The following is a 20,693-nucleotide window of genomic DNA, read 5'->3' on the forward strand; positions in this document are numbered from 1 at the left end:
TAGGTCTCATTCAAAAACAGCGAAAGCAGAGCACTGCACTCCTACTGCACACCTATTGCACATCCACAGCTCTAATTTTCAGTATAATCCCAACCACCATTCAGAAAGACGTCTAGTGACTGTGATGCCCATATTGTCTTGGTTATGGGCCTATATCATCAGTGTTGGCATATGAGAACTCAGTGTGGGAAGGCAGACTTAACGCAAAACTCACAGCATAGTTGAATGTATGACCAGTGGCATTCTAGATGGAATTGCAGACTGTCACATTATTGCTTTATTCTATTCTTTATTTCTGCTTGGATTCATATGCCTGTAGTTCAAAGGCCACTGTGTGAGCCAGTCAAATGATAAGGAACTGCATTCTTCTGAGAGTCCCTAGATTGCCTTACCCCAGGCCTGAGAGCTGAACCTTCTTTATCGTGACTAGTAGGGATGCAAGTTTTGCACAGTACAGATTGGAAGAGTATATTTGGCTTGAGGTTTCTTTGGAAACACAAGCAAAGCAACGGGTGATGAACAGAATGTCGCTGACAGTAGATGCTCTAGCAGCATACAGTTTTTACTCCTTCCTCCAAGCCTGGGAACTTTGCAGACAGAAAGTTTTGCCATCTGTGCAGAACTGAGTAAAGACTTCTCTGTCAGTCTCAAGAAATATGTCCATCAGCATGGCCAAGAAAGAAATAGAAGAGAATGTAAGCACTAGAACTGAAGTCAGATAGGGACATTTTTCTCGCAAGCATGCTCCATAGCACCTGATTTCAGTATTAGTATTAAATTTCACCTTCATCTAGTAGCATTAAAAGCACAGTTTTTAACTCCCCAGTTTCATATTATTAATTACAGAGCAGAGTTATTTTGCAGGAATATAGTATTGCTTACTTCAGTGCACTCTAAAACTACAGGTATAATTTCTGTCTCCAAGATGCACTGTTTTCTGGGGTGGAATGCAGCTATAAAATACTATATAACAACTCCATTAAAAGGGAGAAATTGTAAGAGAAACTGTAATGTGGGCTGGAGCACCTGCCCTATGAAGAACGGCTGTGAGAACTGGGCCTGTTCAGCCTGGGGAAGAGAAGACTGAGGGGGGATCTTATCAATGTGTGTAAGTACCTGAAGGGAGGGTGTCAAGGGGACGGGGACAAACTCTTTTCAGTTGTCCCGTGTGACAGGACAAGAGGCAATGGGCAGAAATTGAACCGCAGGAAGTTCCACCTGAGCGTGAGGAAGAATTTCTTTGCTGTGAGAGTGACGGAGCACTGGCACAGGTTGCCCAGAGAGGTTGTGGAGTCTCCTTCTCTGGAGATATTCAAGGCCCACCTGGATGCAACCCTGTCTACCCTGCTCTAGGTGACCCTGCTGAGTGGGGAGGTTGGACTAGATGATCTCCAGAGGTCCCTTCCAACCTTACTGATTCTATGATTCTATGAATATCATAACGTTGTTGGAATTAAATCAAAAAACTTCAAAAAGGAGGCATATGATCTTTAATTATCAGTTATTCAGCCCTTGGTTTTGCATGACATTCTGCTAAACCAACGTCCACTGTGGCCTTTATAAAATTATTTATTCAGTCCTAAAAGTGAAGCATTCCCTCACTCTTACTATTTTCAATAATGCTAGTTGTCCTTTTTTGAAAGGTTTAAGTTGAAGATAGGAGAGGTACACTTTTGATAGAGTTATTTCAAAGTAGGCATTGATTTTTCAATTAAAGTATTTTTAAAAAAACAAGAGATCTCTCCAGAAGCCTTACAAATAATATTTGAACCACAAATAGCAAATACCAGGCAACCATGGAAATGCAGGCACTGGAATGAATGGAGTATGGTTAATATGCCTGAAGCCTTCTGACCACTGCTCTGCTGCTGCTGACATTTCTTTAGAAAGCAATGCACAAGTATCAGAATAAAGCTTTTCTGAGATGCTTTTATCCCAGAAAGATAACTGAAGATAACATAAACATATTTATGATCTTAAATTGAACAGAGGCTCTGGTAATTCTTTAATAGAAAGTATTTTGAAAGTATTAAGTCATGAAAATAAAACAGGACATCTAACTATCTCATACTTGTGCGCTATTTTCTAACTGTTAATAATTCAAAGTATTTAACTTGAATAAGAACATTGGCCTGGAAAGCTTATGCTGGATCATCAAGTCCAGTCCCCAGCAATCAGAAACAATCATGTCATATGTTTTATAATAGATCACACTCCATGGGAAAACCAGATTGCTTTTAGAAAACTCTTCCAGATACTCACTGCTGCGATGATTTTATAGTATTTTTCAAATTTTTAGAGAAAATTATGGCCATTTATTCTCGTCCCAACATTTGCTAGAGATTACACTATTTATTTTCCTTCTTTTGATGCTAATCCCCTGCTATGTTTATAGAACACAATTATATCCTTGCCTCGAGTAAAAAGCCAATTCTTTTAGTCTCTATCATGAGATCTCTTTCCCTGTCTATTCCCTCCTCATTTTAGTAGGTGTTTTCTAACTCTGCTCTAACTAGGTTAACCTGAATTAATTTTTCTTGAATATAGGTAACCAGAATTGTACTTAGAATTTTGCATGTTCCAGATGTTAGTCTGTGGCACTAGTAAATTCATATTCCTCTGCTGTATCTCTTTGTTTTAGAATTGCATTTGCTTTTTTTGCAACCGCATCACAGAAGTGGTTCATGTTCATCTCATTTTTAAACAAAAAATGCTCGCAAGAAGAAACATCTGTTTTTAAATGCATTAATTTCATCCTATTAATTTGGTTCTTCAGTTTTTGCATATCCAACATTATCCTGTTTTCCTTACAGAGTACTCTAATTCTTCTCTATTATGATAATGCCAGTACATCTGTAAAACAACAAAAAGATATGGTACCAGTTCTTTATAAGGGAAGCACAGTATAACTCTCAATCTGAAAGTGCTGTATTACTTTCAATTTTGTAAATGTTCCAACTATTTGGGGAAATAACAAAATAATAAAAAGTACTATCATATCAGTTTCATATATATATGAAATGGTTATTGTTTGTAGCTCATTTTTTCACCTTCAGTTGTGAAAAATGTACCTCTTTCTTGCATGAACTCAATGGCCTGTGTGTTCCGCGTTATGTAACACAAAGTTTTCAGCTCATTCCTGAAGTTAAACACTAACATTTGTGCCTGCAGTTTGTTTACAGTCATAAAATTAGCATGTACTTACACAAAATGGATTTTATATTTAAATGGACTGCTCTACACTGACTCTATGCAGATAGCTGTGTGTGGGTTTAAAACTAACATGAATGCAATTCTGCAGTGTGTAGCTCAGTTGTATGAATGAAACATGTCTGGAAGTTCGGAAGTAGTATGTGAAAAGGTAGCCAAGTGTTCTTCAATACATTATGCAAAGTATTTGTTGCCAGTAGACACATTTTAGAATCAGTTAAATTAACTGATATTTTTTTTGCCTTTGCTCTTGAAAAACATTTATGTGGTGACGGGTTACAGAGTTTCTTGGTATAGAAAATGAATTGCATAATGAAAATAGAGTCATCTGATAAACCACAAAGAATTTTCCTCAGCAAAGAGACAGCTTTTTCCCACACTGTGCTACACTGAATGGGTTTCAAGCATACAAACACCTATCAGATGTGCTTGGTGGGAGTGGAAAGCTGAGATAAGGAGGTTCATTTTTAGATCGTAAATTGCTATTGTTTGGTTTCAAAGAGAGAGACTGGCTAGTGGGAATCTAGTAGTCGACTCCAGTCACCATCTCCACCCAGGAAACATATTGATGAGATTAACAGGAGGTTTGCTTTAAGTCATTCTTTTCTTCAGACTAAGCAGACAGATTTAACAGCAACAGGGGATCCTGATCTCCCTGAGCCGTAGCCTGAGTTCTGAGGACATCTAGCGGTGTCAACCCACTGCAGGAACTGGTCTGCAGAGCTGGTGGCCTCTTGCTTTGCAACACTGCAATTTGACCAAGTTCTGCAACATTGCTCTGACCTTTGTTGGTTGAAGAAAGGGGGATAATTGCATCCCCTCTAGAATTTTCACCTTAGAAGTTAACTGTGAAGTTATGCTATCCTTTCCTTGGTTTCTTTTTTTTTTCTGATCTTCACATTTCCACTTTAATGCAAAAAATAAAAATGATGTTTTGAACACACAGGAAGAGTAGCACTCTTCAGCCAAGGTGATCCTGAGTTCACTATTGCCAGTCCTGAGTATTTAGAAATCATGACATTGGCTGAAAAGTCATAAATATTTAAATAAACTGTTTTCTGTTTTCAGAAGCTTTAGAGTTCAAATATGTTGTTATTTGTATCCACAGGGCTAAACCTGTATTTTTTCTTTTTAAAAGGCTGATATTTCCAGTAAGTTCACAAGTCTAGAAGTTAGAGCTTTTAATAAAAGCGCACAGTATCCCAAGATGCCAAATAAACATGCAACAATTCTTAATGCTGTGAAATTCTAATCCTAGCAAGGCTAATAGATGGTTAAAAGACCTTCAGGAAGACCTACTTACTACTCTCTAATTAAGCTTTGCTGTGCCTGAAGCAGGAATATAACTCATGCCACGCCTTTTTGAGAAAGAACAAAACTCAATTAGCTGCAATTCAGAAAGGACTTTGATCAAGCCAGTGATAAGCTTCGTAATTGACTGTTTCATGATGGCATATTTTTCAGTGAGCCGTTGATCTGATATTCCCCCCGGGGAGAAGTGGACAACATGAAGCAGAAATTTATATCATCAGTTCAAATTATTTTGTTACTTTCTCTGAACACAGTATGTCTGTCTGGTAAGTAAAACACTTCACAAAATGTTTTTTTTCCTTAAAACGTTTTCTTAAACCAATCTGTCCTGACCATCACTGGAGCCTTTACAAGCTTGAATTGCTATTTTTTTATAAACTTCTGTATGAAGATTTTGAAAATACCCTGAATCCTCTTTTTATAGTATTAATTTAATGATAATGTGGTGCTGATGAAAGGTACTCACTCTGCCCCTGTCACCTGCTTGAGAATTAGCATCATATGTATAGTAACAGTACTAGAGATAAGGTATGGAACTTTATTGAAGTAAAGTTGAGCTTAGATTGAAAAGCCATATGCCTTTCATGTCTAAATGTATATAATTTATGGTCTGTGTTCTAAGTAGTTGATGACAAGTGGTCTTAACAGGAAATATTCTTAAATATATTGGGATTATTAAGCAATATTCAATAAGTAATGAATACGTTCAGGTTGCTGATACAAAAAATACTCCATCTAGCCCATTGAATCTTCCTTCTATTAATTTTTATTACCTGTAATTTACCCCAAATATGAGATATTTTTAAAGTTGTGCAAATAATGGAATTTTGGTTCTGTTGAAAAACAGAGGGTGAAATTTAGCTCTAAGATGACCTGAAGTTAAACATTTTGAATATTTTATAAAAATCAAACAGCCATATATTTACTTACAAGATTTTTAATTTAATTTAGAGATCACTGAGTTTACTACTGAGTCAAAAGTTCGTTTGAAAAATAAAAAAAGTTACTAGTCATTTATAAGCTTGAAATAAAATATATTTACTTCTCTGAAATTTTAGACCATTCTCTAGGCAGATTTATTTACCAAATTCAGTCTTTAGTTTCAATTATTTTCCTCAAAAATACATTTCTTGTCAAATTTATAATTTGGGGGGGGGGAGAGAGAAAAACAACATTGTCAAACTCTAATATAACTAGCTGAATTTCTGCACTTCCCTAGGTCAATCATTTCCTGGAAAACCTAAGATAATAGGATGTCGTTCTCTAGAAAAGGAAACCTTTTCTTGTTGGTGGAAGCCTGGTTCAGATGGAGGACTTCCTACCAATTACACCCTGTTCTACAGCAAGGACAGGTAAAAAGAATAATTATTCTGTATTATGGAAGTTAAACCTCATGACGCCAAGTTAAACCATGATGCCCGGTGTTAAACCTCAGATAACCAAAAAGGGCTATATGAAAATGAATGGCTTTCTCTTGGTGAAAGAAATGTGACTACCACAAGTACCAAACTTTCAAACAGATTGTTCATAATGAAACTTATCTGAGCTAAAATTTCCCTGGTCTAAACACGTACTGGGAAAGATGCAATTTCTCCATCTTATGAGGCACACAGTTTTTGTCCAGTGGCATGGGGAGGTCAGGGTGCAGCAAGGGCCAGCTACTCCCTACTGGACAGGAGATGGGTGCCCTCGGATCTCCCCATGGCCACAGGGCAGGGCCTTGCAGCCAGGGCCTGTGCCAGTGCTCTGCCAGGGAGCTTTTCCACTGCCACACACAGCAAGGCCATGGCTGGAGAAACTAGAGGCACAGAAGTCTTTGCTTCCCCTCCTAGATTTGTAGCCAATCTAGTAGTTCACAAAATGGAGTAAGATCAGATGTGAATATTGCATCTCAGAGTATACTGTTTTCCATAAATCTGTGACTCCCTCATGCTGTTTAAGGATAAAAGTTTTGTGTGTTGAGCTACTTTGCTCAACTTGTGTTTCTTTGCATAACTGCCTTTTCTTCTTGAAAAAAAAGAGGTCTCAGAATAGGTCCAAGTAAGCAGGGAAGCTCAGAGATTCAATTTTTTAAATAATTTTGGTGAAATTCAGGACAGATAAGTAAAGCCTTAGACTTCTCTGCTTAAATTAAATAAACTTTGAATTATTCAGTATTAATTGAATCAGGAAAGATGCAGCTTTTAATGAAGTTATCACAGTCAGCAATGGTCTGAGATAGATCATGCTTCCTTTATCAATAGCGGGCACATCTGTACAGCTTTTATTTTATGAAAATTCAAATGTTTCAATCTCAGTCAGAATAAAACTTTCTAAAGCATTTTAAACCATACCTTTCACAGCCCATAACAGTTCTGCTTTCTGAATAGATGCTTATCAGTTTTTTATTAAATTTGCTGAACAACACACCCAGGCATTGTAGATCAGGGCCATAGTTTCCAGATAGTTTTGTCCTTGTTCATAAAGTAAAAATGGGAGTAAGGCCCAAAAGAAGCATCAAATACAAGATCTACAGATGAGGACTGTACCCAACAGAAATAAGATAAGAAGGGTAACTAGGAGACCTTGTTATCAGTGGTACAAAAAACATGAAAATGGACAAACATCCCTGAATCATCTCAGCTGGTACTTTGGCTTTATGCAGCTCTTTACACCTATGATAGGCTCAGAGTATATCACTCAGTTCAACTTCGATTGAGTACAAAAACAATCCTTCTCCTAAAAAAGTCCCAGTCTCATGTAAAGGTGATAGGTAAGAGACCATGAATTAATTAAAAAAAATGATGAGACAGTTGTAATGATGATCATATTAAAAAGTAGGTAAATCAACATCTTGCTGAAGAAACGTTCCTCTGCCATAGGGCCATCAAGTTATTTTTCAGTGAAAACATGTATAGAAGGTATTTAGCAACTTCCTTCTTAGCCAAAGTGAATGTGCTTAATTTGCCTTGCTTTTAAACATTTTTTAAAATTGGCTTGTACTCTGCAAGTTTCTCTTTCCATTCTTTTGCTAACGTATTCCTATGTATAAAAAAAGCAATGAACAGCTTTTGATCTAAATAACTGCTACTGAAAAATAGCTTGATTCAATAAAACGTTTATGCTAATAGCATTTGACACTTAGTGAAATGTTTCCCAGAGATCGGATTATATACATATTAAAGTTAAACATTTTAAAGTACTTTGCTGAACCTAGGCCATTACTAAAATACTGTCTGCTTTGCTTCATTTCCTGACCTTTTAATTTATAAAATTATTTTATTTCAGTGAAGAAAAAATCTATGAATGTCCAGACTACAGAACATCAGGTCCCAATTCATGCTACTTTGATAAAAAACACACCAGCCACCGGACAACATATAATATCTCTGTAATGGCAACAAATGAAATTGGAAGTAACAGCTCAGATCCTCAGTATGTGGATGTGACTTGCATAGGTAAAAAGGGAAGAATGAAATGGGAAAAAAATAGTTAGGGTTATATCTGTTTTTTAATTCCAGAATGACTAGTGCTGAAAGATTTCTTCCCTCATTATGTGAAACTTGTTATGAAGGAGTGTTTATCTACAGATGTTCTAAAATATGTACGTGTAACTTATTTGAAAATTATATTTTAAATTAATCAGTTATACATTTTATTGCCATTTAAATTTTGGTTGAAAATTGGCTCCAATTATTAGTTATCTCCAGTTTTTCCATTAGACTTCAGGACAGTTTTGTAGGTTCCTAGCAGTACAGATTATAAAACTTTCAAATTAGGTTAATTTACCTGAATGTCTCAGACCAAATTTTCCAAATGTGAACATCTTTCTGTCTGCTGGCACTGCAATCTTTGGAAAATAAAAATAACTGCCAAAGCACTGTTCAGTATTTTCATAATATTCCTTACTCCTAGCACCATTCTGCTTTCTGCATATACATACTCTATGTATTATAATGATAAAGGCAGTCATTCTTTTTAGCTATGAAATACCTGACATTTTTATTTTCTGAAAGTAGCCTAATGAAAATATGACTTGTATTCCTTAGTCTGACAAATTCAGAGTAAAGTCTAAAATTTGTGGATACTCTGGTAAATCAGTGCCAGTTGAACACTATTAAAGACAAAGGTAAAGAAACTTATTGTACCATTCCACTGCGGGAATGCGGAATGATCTGAAATTAATGTGATTACATACAAAGCCATAAAGAAGATGCCTTTTCTGAGAGAAAAATTGAAATATTAATAGTAAAATTGTCTTCTGTACAGTTCAGCCAGATTCTCCTGTGGACCTCTCACTAGAAACAAAAACATCTGCTGGTATAACGTACCTTTGTGCAAAATGGTCTCCACCTCCGTTAGCTGATGTCAGCTCTAACTGGCATGTATATCACTATGAGTTACGATTAAAACCTGAGGAAGGGGAGGAGTGGGAGGTAAGGAAACAAAAATATTTCTTGCATAAGTTCTCTTTTAAGTTAGTTCTCTTGTCTGAATTTAATTTATTGGTATTATACACATTATAGTTTCTAAGAGGATAACAAAATAAACGTATCCTAATCTCTTTAGGGAAAGAAGAGTTCTTTAGTGGTTTATAGTAACAGTGAAATTTTAGGTTTGCATAACTGTGCTAAGAATGTCATATGCTAAAAGAAAAACTGTTTAGCCCACAGATAGGATTTTCATTGTAATTGTTATCATTGATGTGTCTCTTGCTGAATGTCACAGTGAAAAACTGCTCAGTTCACAGATTTAAACCAAATCAGTTTCAGAGCAGTTTATTGATTCATTGAAAGCGTGTAACTAATAAACCATAGATTGCTCTATGTAATTAATGAACAATCAGTGAACTATGCAGTGAGGATCAGGATCAGCAATACAAGACCTTAATCACAATGCTTGACACTCACAAAGCATTAATAAACAATTTTCTGTAACTGATCCCAAGAAGGTGTAATCATGTAAACAAGCACACCCCTATTCTGGGAGTGCAAGTTCCCTTACTTATTGCCCTCTTCCGCAGGAGACATGGCTACTTTAGCTTAATGTGAACCCATGCCGCTCTCTACAATTTGCTAAACCACATACCAATGAGAAAGCACCCCACAAGGTCAGGTACACACGCCAAAGATGTGGAGCACAGTTACACACAGTGTCAGGCAGGGAAGCTCTTCTCTCTGGTACAGGTGGAAGTCGTGGTGCTAACAGAGAAACTTCTGGTAGCATCCAACCAGCTTTCAGCTACTTCTTGTTCCCATTCCAGAGTTTCCACTCCCTTTTACAAATTGTCATGCTTCTTTAATAGTGCTTTTCAGGCTGACTCTTTTTCTTTCAAAAGTTTCTCAGTAATTCCCTATTTTGTTTTGTTTTGTTTAATTAGGCTGATACTCATCATCCTCTCCTACATGATCTGTTGCGGCAAACCCCCCTGTCAAAACCCCTCTATCAGAACATTTTTAACATTGATGCTCCCAGCTAGTGCCATTTTGCCAGAAGTGGGCCACAGTACTGTCACAGCTGAGATACCAGAATAAAATATCATTCTTAAGGTCATATTCACATGGCCTCAATGCTACTTAAATTGCTAGTGTCTAATCAATGGAGAAAGCTGTGTGTCTGTAGACTTCTAAAGAGTAATTCAAGGAGCCTGTGTAGGAAACTTAATATTAAGCCCTAAAACTGGCCACTAGGAAGCATCACAAAGAGGGATTATCTGAGAGTTAGACTACCTTTAGTGTTCTTTGCATTGTGGACTTGATGGAATACTGATTTATGGGAATTCTAAAATAAATGATACATTATAAAGTAGCAGAATCTCAGTGTCACTAAAGTGAGCGTTTCCATTAAGTCAGTCACTACCTTTACGTCTTTGTAATTAACGCTTTATAAAATCTCTGACCAAAACCCTTCACAAGTCAATGACACAAGGATATGATATGCCTCTATGATTTATTCATTAATATACTCCAATTCTTTATTATTTCTACAGTCTGTTTTCTTTTCCAGACGATATCTGTTGGAGCGCAGACACAGTACAAGGTGATGAGGTTAAATGCTGGGCTGAAGTATGGTGTTCAGGTCCGCTGCATGCTTGACTGTGGAGAATGGAGTGAATGGAGCCCAGAAAGACAAATTCAGATCCCCAGTGGTGAGTGAGTGGTTATTGTTTTGTTAATTTTGTATAAATTCTAACTAGTTCAGTTTTGTGAAAGGTGCCTAAATGGCAGCCCTTAAACCAGATTCCTCACCCAGATACTGCATAGTGCTGGAGAAACAGCTTCAGTGCAATTTATCGTTTTTGGAGTGTAATTGCATATTTAGTCTGTTGATCTACTCAGTCTTTGGCCTCTTTACTGAAACTGGCTATAACGAATAGGCTGGGATTTACTAGGAAGTCACTTCTGATGCAGACACGTCTGCATAGCATTTTGGTCCTGTCCCTCCGTTTAAAAATCTTGCTGATTTCATCTGTAAGATATCAGGTAATGACAATTATGTAAGAGTCATTCATTTGTTCATTGCTAACTGAACTGAAGTGACCACCATGTCTAATAGGACATAACACTGCAGCCACTATCACATTGGAGTAATTATCTGTGTTCTCTTGGTTTTGAGTGGACACATTAAATAGGGATGAGCCTGTATCTTTTTATCAGACTCTGTAGTCAGGTTGTCTCAAATTTTCTCCTTCTTCTGTCATTAACTCTATTCATTATTTGACATGAAGATTGCTGAAATACTGTTAGCAGAAAAATATTTAAATGTCCCATTTTCAGATCTGCCTTAGGCAATCAGAAGTTTGAAAAAATCAATGACACTGTTATAAATAGTGGAAAATATATATTATTAATGTAATAAGACCATATTTTGCCACAAATATGCATCTGCAACAGTTTCAATCACATCAGAGCATCATCCTAGTCAAAATTTAAGTGCTTTCTTCCGTCTACCATATTCTAAATGCTTTACTTGAATCTGTAATATCATCAGGAATCCACACTGGTAATACAAAATTGCTTGACGGCAGTTAGGCAAGTAGCCTAGGCACTGAGCATAATGTCACTGTGAAAGGAAATAAGAAAATTTCATTTTTATGTCTTAGGAGTCAGCTTAGCATGATCAGTTACTCCCAAAGAGATTGCTGGGAAGGACATAAACAGATGGGCAAAACTTACTTTCTTTTTCATTTTTTTCCTTAAAAGTCAAAAGCAACAGCATACTTTTAATAATGAGAAGCATCTTGAAACATATTTTTTAAAGGAAAAATGGTTAATGTAGAAGATAGATTGAATAGCAGAGTATATTTTAAATGATTTTATAGAACCTGCTGTGACAGTGTATGAGAATCCCATGTCAGCTTTCTGAGGCAAAGAGCCACAGATAAGAACTGGAACATAGTCCCTCGGTATAGTTGCAGTGGAAAAGGGTTTTGAATCCAGGTCAAAGTAGAAGGCTGCTGCCCTAAACACTGTACCATCCTTCCCTTCCTGTGCCGATACTGAAGCAAAGTCTTATTTGCCTGTACTCCGCTTGACAGTGTTTTATAAATTCAGGATTTAAACTTACCAATTATTTCATTTCTCTTTTTTCTTGCAGGACAATCACCTCCTGAAAAGCCTACAATAATAAAATGTCGTTCCCCAGAAAAGGAAACCTTTACTTGTTGGTGGAAACCTGGTTCAGATGGAGGACATCCTACTAACTATACTTTGCTCTACAGCAAAGAAGGGTAATAAGATGTCCATAATTATTCAGTGTTTTATCAGGAGGACCTGGAAGACCAAGCCTAATTGGTTTTGCATTTAAGAGATGCCTTTTTCCACTTGCACATTCATCATGGACAGTTATCTGAGAAGAAGAAGTAGCTTCAGGCTTTTGTGCAAGTGACATTTGCTATAATTGCAACAACGCATTTAAGGTTGAAACGGGATCTCTTTTTAATGTCAGGTTTTTCAAACTGCCATTAACTCTTCTGGCATGGATAGACTTCCTTGAAAGTTGCTATCATGCAGCAACCATGATACAAGTATACAGTCTTGTAGCTCCTTGGCTACACAGCCCAAGACACAAAGATTTTCAAAGTTACCAGATATTAATATTTTCATCTTCTGATAGTACTTTATTGCACAGGTATATGTAGGCAATGAATGTTTCACTGCTTCTGTGGCAATCTAGTGACTCGAACTCAAGTACCAAATATTCATTTTTAAGCAGAAGTCAATATTTTTGGGGATCCCCTGCAATGAACTAGTTTTGGTTCATCCCAGCACTGCTCTGCCTTGGACTGACCTAACTGGATGCTGAACTGTAGAAAAAGATGGACCCTGGTCCATGGAAAAAAGACACTAGTGCAGCCAGCCAGGGCAGAGTGTGAGGCCAACATCCACACCTTTCTGTTCTGTTACTATGCATGTATAACATGCTCAACAGGTGCATTAGGTGAAAAATAGATCTTGGGGGGAGGAAAAGATGATGAAAAAAACAAAATAGACTGCAGGTCTATGATGTGGGCAGAATTAACATATGCTTGAAATAAACACTGGGAATACTCCATTTTTAATAGGTGGCAATCACTTTCTACTTGCTCTTTGGACCATCTCTGAACTATGCAGTGGAGAATGGCATTTGGAAAAGTGAGAGTTGCAATTTACAGCAGCTTAAAACGCTCCAGACTTCGTAGTTTTTGTCCTGGGGCGATGATGGTTACTACAGTCTCTGGAGTTGCCTAGCGACTCTTCAGTCTGAAAGCAGTGTTCTAATGTTCTTAACATTGCCCAGCATGAAGAATCTGATTCAGCCCTAAGCAATACTGAACTACTAGTAATCAAAATCAGGTGTTGTACTCTAGATGTATGCTAATCTCTGTGATTCTTCCTTTCAGAGAAGAACAAATTTATGAATGTCCAGATTACAGAACTGCAGGCCCCAATTCCTGCTACTTCAATAAAAAACACACTTCTTTCTGGACTATATACAATATTACTGTAAGGGCAACTAACAAAATGGGAAGTAACAGCTCTGATCCTCATTATGTGGATGTGACTTACATAGGTAAGAGATAAACAAAGATTTTTAAGTGGAACCAACTAATTCAAAATTATGAGTTTGAATACCTAGAATTTTAATTCCAGCTCTTCTCATATATAATATTATATCCAAGTTAAAATGATATAAGAACAAATGAGATCTCATCTGCTGTAATGATAAATCAATATTTATCCTTTTAGCATTTTATTTTCAAAGGAAGCCTAAAAATGCTAAAAGCTGAAAAACTCCATTCAGATAACCACATAATGGTTTGGCATATTTCTTTCAGTCAAGAAATATCATCCACCTAACATCCTTTTCCATTGTACCAGCAACTGAAATCAAACTGATCTTTTAACTAATAATACTTAAATTTGATTACCTAAAAGTACTTATCTGAAATTTGCTTTTCCCTCAGACCCAGGAAATGCTAAATCAGTGCTCTTTATAACACAATATGTTGATAATCTCTTTTCTCAGACTTTTTCCACAGAGTGACTGGGCAAGTATTTAGTTTTTGCTAAAGGAAAGGAACATTATTTCTAAGGGAAAGGAACCAGTTTGTTATCAATGGTGTGTCTAGCGGGAGCCTAATAATTGAAAAAGTGCTCCTGGAGAAAAGGCTTAACATTTTACCTCCATGCCGTGACTACTTACTTGTTCAAACTTCACATAAGATAGTGGAAAATAATACATGCACTATATCCAGGTACTCTAGTACTCTGAACTGAGGTAGCTGCAATCCTGACTGTGCCCCAAAACTGAGTTTCATTTTATTTTAGTTTTGAAGTATAGATGGGGCTTTAATATTACTGTTGTGTTTTATTTTTAAATATATCCTATGCATGTAGGGATTATGCTATGTGTTTTCTGAATATAAAAGATGAGAGAAAAGGTTTTATCATCTAAATCTGTATTTTTGGCATTCCTAAATGTATATGCTTACTTTGATAGCATTATGATATAATAAACTTTCGTAACACAGCAGTAAATATGTCAACTTTGTTTCTGTTAACTTTGAAATATAGTTGTAGGGAAGAGTGACAATAAATGATAATGGTAGAAAAATAAATTCTGATTATAAACAATTAATGCAAATCTCAATATGGAGTCAACTTATTTACTATTGTTCAGTTACTTCAAATTTATACATCCATGCCAATTTATCAGGAAATTCTTGATTCCTGTATCCTAGCACTATTTCTATGTTACTAGACACACTGGAGATGGCAAATCGTTACTCGCACTATTTTATACCTTCTCCTAAGATGTAAGGAAAAGTCCTGCAGACTCTTAGTGTCAGTTCTCTTATTTTAACAGTACAGCCAGATCCTCCTGTGAATGTAACTCTAGAATTAAAAAAGCCAATCAACAGAAAACCGTATCTGGTCTTGACATGGTTTCCACCCCCACTGGCTGATGTCAGATCTGGATGGCTTACCCTTGAATATGAGTTGCGACTAAAGCCTGAAGAAGGAGACGAATGGGAGGTAAGGAAACTGTAAATTTTTGCTAGATGATGTTTTCTGATCAATTAGATTTTGTCAGTTAAGTTCCACGCCTGAATGTAATCAAGCAGGCACATACTACAGTTCAGTTTTTTTCAAAAGCTATGCTTGTGTGCCCTTTGGCTTTCTGCTGAGAAGACTATGGTATCTCAGATGCTGTTGTGTAATAGAAGGTGCTAAAATATTTGGTTTTAGTTGTGACAATTCTATATTAATCACATTGGTAAATTTGTTAATTTTCATTTAGTCAGGGTTTTTTTGATAATCTATTTCTCAACCACAGACATCTCTTAGGTTATAGAAAGCTCAATAACATCATGTAAAATGATTTACATTTGTACAAAGAACCATTAAGTGACAGCCATCCTGACCACAGCTGTCTATGCCCAGAATGTACAATTCAAAATAACTGAGCAGCAAATTAAGGACTCTAGCTATTGGCATTGGGCTGCATTCCTTTTTTGTCTGCTGCAGTAATTCCCAGCCATCTCTATATCTTCCTTCCTTCCCACTGCTACTGCAATTTCCTATTCCTTGGTCATTACAAGGTTCACTGTTTCCTTCCCTGTGCAGCTTCACCAACTTTTACATTCTTTCTTTTCTCTCTGCATTTTCTTCACCAGTCTTTGTGTTTCCTGTCTCCTTCTCCACCTCTCACCATTGCATTCCCACCAGTACTGGAGTTCCTCCCACTTTCCGTATGCCCATGATGTGTTGTTTTACTAGTTTCATTTGCACAGTATAATGGGGCTCCAGATAATTCCTGCTGCATTATGTTAGAATACTGAACCACAGAAATAAAATAGATGTATCACTATTCTGTGCCCATGTAACAATTCTTATGAAGCTATTCAGATTATCAAGACTTTAACCTAGCTATGATTTTCATAGCAAAATGTTTTAATTTTATATTGATTTTATGATTTTTAATTCATTTTCAGACTATTTTTGTTGGACAGCAAACGCAATATAAAATGTTTAGTTTAAATCCAGGAAAGAAGTATATTGTACAGATTCACTGCAAACCAGACCACCATGGATCATGGAGTGAATGGAGCTCAGAAAAGTATATTCAGATCCCCAATGGTGAGTGACCAAGCATCTTTTCAATAACTGTGTAACAATGAAGTTCATGTGCTACTTTTGTTAGCTGTCCAGAGTAGCCATGAAGGTTGACATCCCATAGTTTCCCTAAGACAGGTAAGAATATCATTGCTAAGATAACTGAATTCTCAGCTTCCTTGCACCATACTCAGTTAGCTCTCTTCTTCATTATTTTTAGGAGCTAAGAAAGTGAATCAATTTCCTTACCTATTTAAACCCTATCCCTTCTCTTTATTGCCTCATTTATTCTCACAGTGGTAGTTTTTAATAGATAGAATACTGGCACTTGCATTAGAAGTACTACATATACTGCAAATAATCATTACCTTCAGACTAAGAACTCTGGATTAGTGTTTATCTGGAATGAGTTCAAAATGAATTGGCATTGGCATAAGTAGATTGGAACCCAATTGCTGTAACTGGCCAATACAAAATTTCCCTCTTCATGCATTTTTATATCATTTTTTCCAGTCATAGTTTATTTCCTGCACAATACAGTTAATAAAAAGCATACTAATTATCAGATGTTACTAGGGTTACAGATATCAGCCTATACTAGGAATGGCTGCTAGATTCAATACCCGATTTGGAAGTTTAGACTCATTTTTTAAATAAAAGCCCTTTTTTTGCATACTTACTATGTAAGTCTTAGTCATGTGTCCTTAAATAATTCTGGTTGTTTCCTAGACTTTAGAGTAAAAGATATGATTGTGTGGATCATCGTGGGTGTCTTATCATCTCTCATATGTTTAATCATGAGCTGGACAATGGTTTTAAAAGGGTACAGGTAAGTTATCAATTTCATTACAGTATAGAGTTGAAAATCTCAGCAAACTTGTTAAAACAGGCTTTTAACATTTGATTTAATTTCCTATAGTTTTTGTGTTCTTTTACCAACTATAAATTAGAGGAATTTGACTTCAGATTCTCAACTGATAAAGAGATATCTCTATTGTTTTGTGAAACCAAGCTAAAAAGCAAAAAGGCTAAATTCTGAACTGGTAAAGACACATCTCTGTTAGATCTGAGCATCTTGGTTAGTCCTGTAAGCATTCAGCAAACATTGTAATCTGGAGTATCCCTACTTCTGTAGAAAACACTTTTGCTTTTAGCCTGGTTTCTTAAGGGAAACAAGGTTTACACTACGAGATTGTCTTTCTGCCCACCAGTCTGTCAATTCCCCAAATAATTTATTAAATCATTGACTAATTTCAGTCAAATCTGAAAGAGGAAGATGTTTCAAAGTTTATTACTTTTGCACAAGTTTTTTAAAAATTACTGGATGAGTAGAGGAGAGAGAGAAACCACTGAAGGAAAAGCCAGCCAAAGTTATTCATCATAAATCCAGTTTAGTAGTTGTCAGCTGACAGTCAAGCCTCTCTGCAGAGGCCTGCTAGTCCTCCTGCACTGTGCAATAAACAGCTATGTCTTGACCAGTGAGGAAGTTACAGTAGTTTGAGAAGATTGGAGGTTAAGGGAAATATTTGTTTAATAGTAAACAAATATTAGTAGTGTTACTTTTCCAAAGTAATAATAATTACTTTGTGCTGTTTTCTTCCTTCTAAATATATCTAAGGATAACTTAAAAACTGTACCTGAATCTGTAAACTACCTGGCTTGAGAAGGTAAACAGGAAACAGCTCCGTTTGGGAAGTATTAGATACAGACAAGCGGTTGAAATTCAGTCACGTTCAGGGAAAATAGGAGAACAAACAGAGAGATAGAACCTTTCCTTTTATGTTGTGTTTGATCTGTTTCTTTCAGAATGATAGCCTTTATCTTACCACCGGTTCCGGGACCAAAGATAAAAGGCATAGATACACATCTGTTGGAGGTGAGTATCCCTGATAATAACAGAAGAATTCACCATCACATACTTTTCCAAATTCTGTACTAGCAAAATCAATTACCAAAATTAAGTACAATATAGCTTTAACTAATTTAATCAATGTTAAAAATAAGGACAACAGTCCTTATTTCAGTTTGATATTGTGGAGCATATAGGCAAGGCAGAGTCTTTAAACTAGTGCCTTGCACTAGTGATAGGAGGGGATTTGAGAACAGAGTTTGGCACAACAGTGGTTCCCTGGGACATAACAAGAGTCAATGCCTGTGTGATCTTCTGTTGTTCTTACAGAGAAACTCTCTGCAATCTCCTCTCATGCTGAGGAGACAGGACATGGCTGGCTTATCATTTTCCTCCATTCCCTTCTTGCCAAGCCCATGAGACTCTTATCTGCTCTGAAGCTCCCCAGGTCCTCATATTTAGGAACATGAATTCTGGGATTTTGTCTCCCCACTGTGAGAACTGAGGGGAAGTTCTTGCACTATTTTCTACAGCAGTAGAGATTCAGTTTAGGTCTAATGATATAACTATTCAAGTAATATTAACTATGTAATTGTTCATAGTTGTTCTAGTCATATATAAACTTTAAGGTTAGCAGTGAACAAAATATCAATGTCATGTTTATTATGCCCTTAGACAGGGAAGTCCGAAGAATTATTGAGTGCTCTTGGTTGCCATGGTTTCCCTCCAACATCAGACTGTGAGGAACTGCTGATAGAATATTTGGAGGTGGAGGACAGCGAGGATCAGCAACTCATGCGAAGTGATAACAATGGTCATCCCAGTAAAAACACGCAAGTGACATCCAAGGAAACAGACAATGACTCAGGACGAGGGAGCTGTGACAGCCCTTCTCTGCTTTCTGAGAAGTGCGGGGAGTCCAGCACTCTTCCATCAAAACTTCCAACACAAGATGTAAGAGATGTTCATGAAAATAATGCAGAAAAAAGGGGGTGGGAAACTCAGTGTATGGCCTCTTCAGAAGAGAAAGTGCTCCCTTTTAACACTACAGGTACAAAATCATCCACATGGCCTGCAGCTCAGTTACCTAATATTCAGCCTTCTACATTTGCCTATCACAGTACTGTAGATGCACATAAGATAACACTAAGTACCACAAATGTGAATGTTGCACAAGTTTTGGTGGGAAATGAAGAAAAACATCAGTCACAATATTCTACCACTGAAACTCCCTATGAAGAAAACTTGGAAAAGCAACGAGAGATGGAGAATATGCATTCCAAAAGTGACCATAGCACAATACAGGTCAAGCAAAGCAGACTCAATGAAAAGCCATCTTTTCTGAATGCTAAACTAATGGATTACGTAGAAGTTCACAAAGTTAGACAGGACAAAGAGCCTGCAGTATTACTGAAACATAAAGATGGTAGTGGAAAAATTGAAAAATACACCATTCCAGGAACCAGCAAAGAATATACAAAGGTCTCAACAGTTGTGGACCACAATATTCTAGTATTAATGCCAGATTCAAGAGTCCAGCACACACCTGTTTCTCAAGAACCTGCAAAGGAAACGTCTCAGAACCTTCAGCAAGGTAAAGTTGAGAAAAACATGAGCTACTGTCTGACAGCTCCAAATGAGTGCAAAAGAGAGGCTAGTGGATCAGAGTACATGGACCCATCTTGCTTTATGCCCTCCTTTAAATAACTGAAAGTTTCGTTATTCTTCATCAGGTAATGCTACAGAATGAGTTAAATACAATCAATATAATAAAGCTAAGCTCTGTGGTTTAAGATTATGCTACTACATCATAATTGTAGCTTACACCTTTTGCTAGCTGACAAATATTTGATTTAGATATTGATTTTGTTAATAGTTGTGTACACTAAACGAAAAACACACAGCAAAGAGTTCCTTTAAAAAACCTAGCCTCCTATGTGTATTATAGAGAGCATAAAATAAACTGTGTGTTGATACAGTGATAATCATGGAAGTAAACCTTAGATCATTAACGCAGGTTTCTGACAAAGGAAAATGAGGAAATGGATTATTATGTGCCATGAAAAACTACATTATAAAAAAAAAATAATTTCTGAAATGTTCTATTATTCAATTAAACCTAGGGGAATATTTCTGATTCAACAAAGATGAAAATTATTATGGATCAGTCCCATGGGTCATATACCATGGTTGAGTTCCTAACCAGAGCAGTTCCTAAACCAGATAAATCACTACAAAATACATTCTGATATACATGTTTTTCCTCAATGCATTCTGTCACTAGATTGTTTTCTTTATATTTTTTCTCAGTCTTAAAAAAAGGACCTCTATATATGAAAAAATCATATATAAAACAAAATATATTCAACTAATTATAGTAAAATAATGAATCTTTGTAAATATATTTTTGCTTTCCCTGTGACAGATAACCTTTCATCCCATTCATATCCTATTCCAATCAAACCAAATATGAAAAATATTCAAGACACTATTTGTTATACTGCCTTACTGTATATAATATACAATTCTACTTTAGTACAAGCCCATGTGTTTAACAATGTATTTTTAAAGGCTATTTTTCTATTACCACAAAAGCAAAATAAAACATTTTAAATTTCCCAGTGCTATTTATCTACTTAACAACTCTTCTGTTTCCTGCTCCTACAACAGAAGTAAGGGGTAAAGCTGCCATTTCTATATGAAACATAAGATTAAACTTTATAGTAATTAAGAATATTAAGTAATTT

General features: G+C 36.3%; 1 protein-coding gene across 1 annotated transcript; it reads left to right on the forward strand.

Annotated features, from left to right (window-relative positions):
- Nucleotides 1-4,717: 4,717 nt before the first annotated feature.
- Nucleotides 4,718-19,653, forward strand: PRLR (prolactin receptor). Its single transcript, XM_062599445.1, has 12 exons — nucleotides 4,718-4,787; nucleotides 5,741-5,873; nucleotides 7,789-7,958; nucleotides 8,770-8,936; nucleotides 10,507-10,648; nucleotides 12,097-12,229; nucleotides 13,382-13,551; nucleotides 14,848-15,017; nucleotides 15,977-16,121; nucleotides 16,827-16,926; nucleotides 17,904-17,973; nucleotides 18,622-19,653. The coding sequence occupies exons 1-12, from the start codon at nucleotides 4,718-4,720 to the stop codon at nucleotides 19,651-19,653; spliced, it is 2,502 nt and encodes an 833-aa protein (XP_062455429.1).
- Nucleotides 19,654-20,693: the final 1,040 nt, after the last annotated feature.

The sequence above is a fragment of the Rhea pennata genome, chromosome Z (assembly GCF_028389875.1).
Source record: "Rhea pennata isolate bPtePen1 chromosome Z, bPtePen1.pri, whole genome shotgun sequence".
NCBI classification, from domain to species: Eukaryota; Metazoa; Chordata; class Aves; order Rheiformes; family Rheidae; genus Rhea; species Rhea pennata.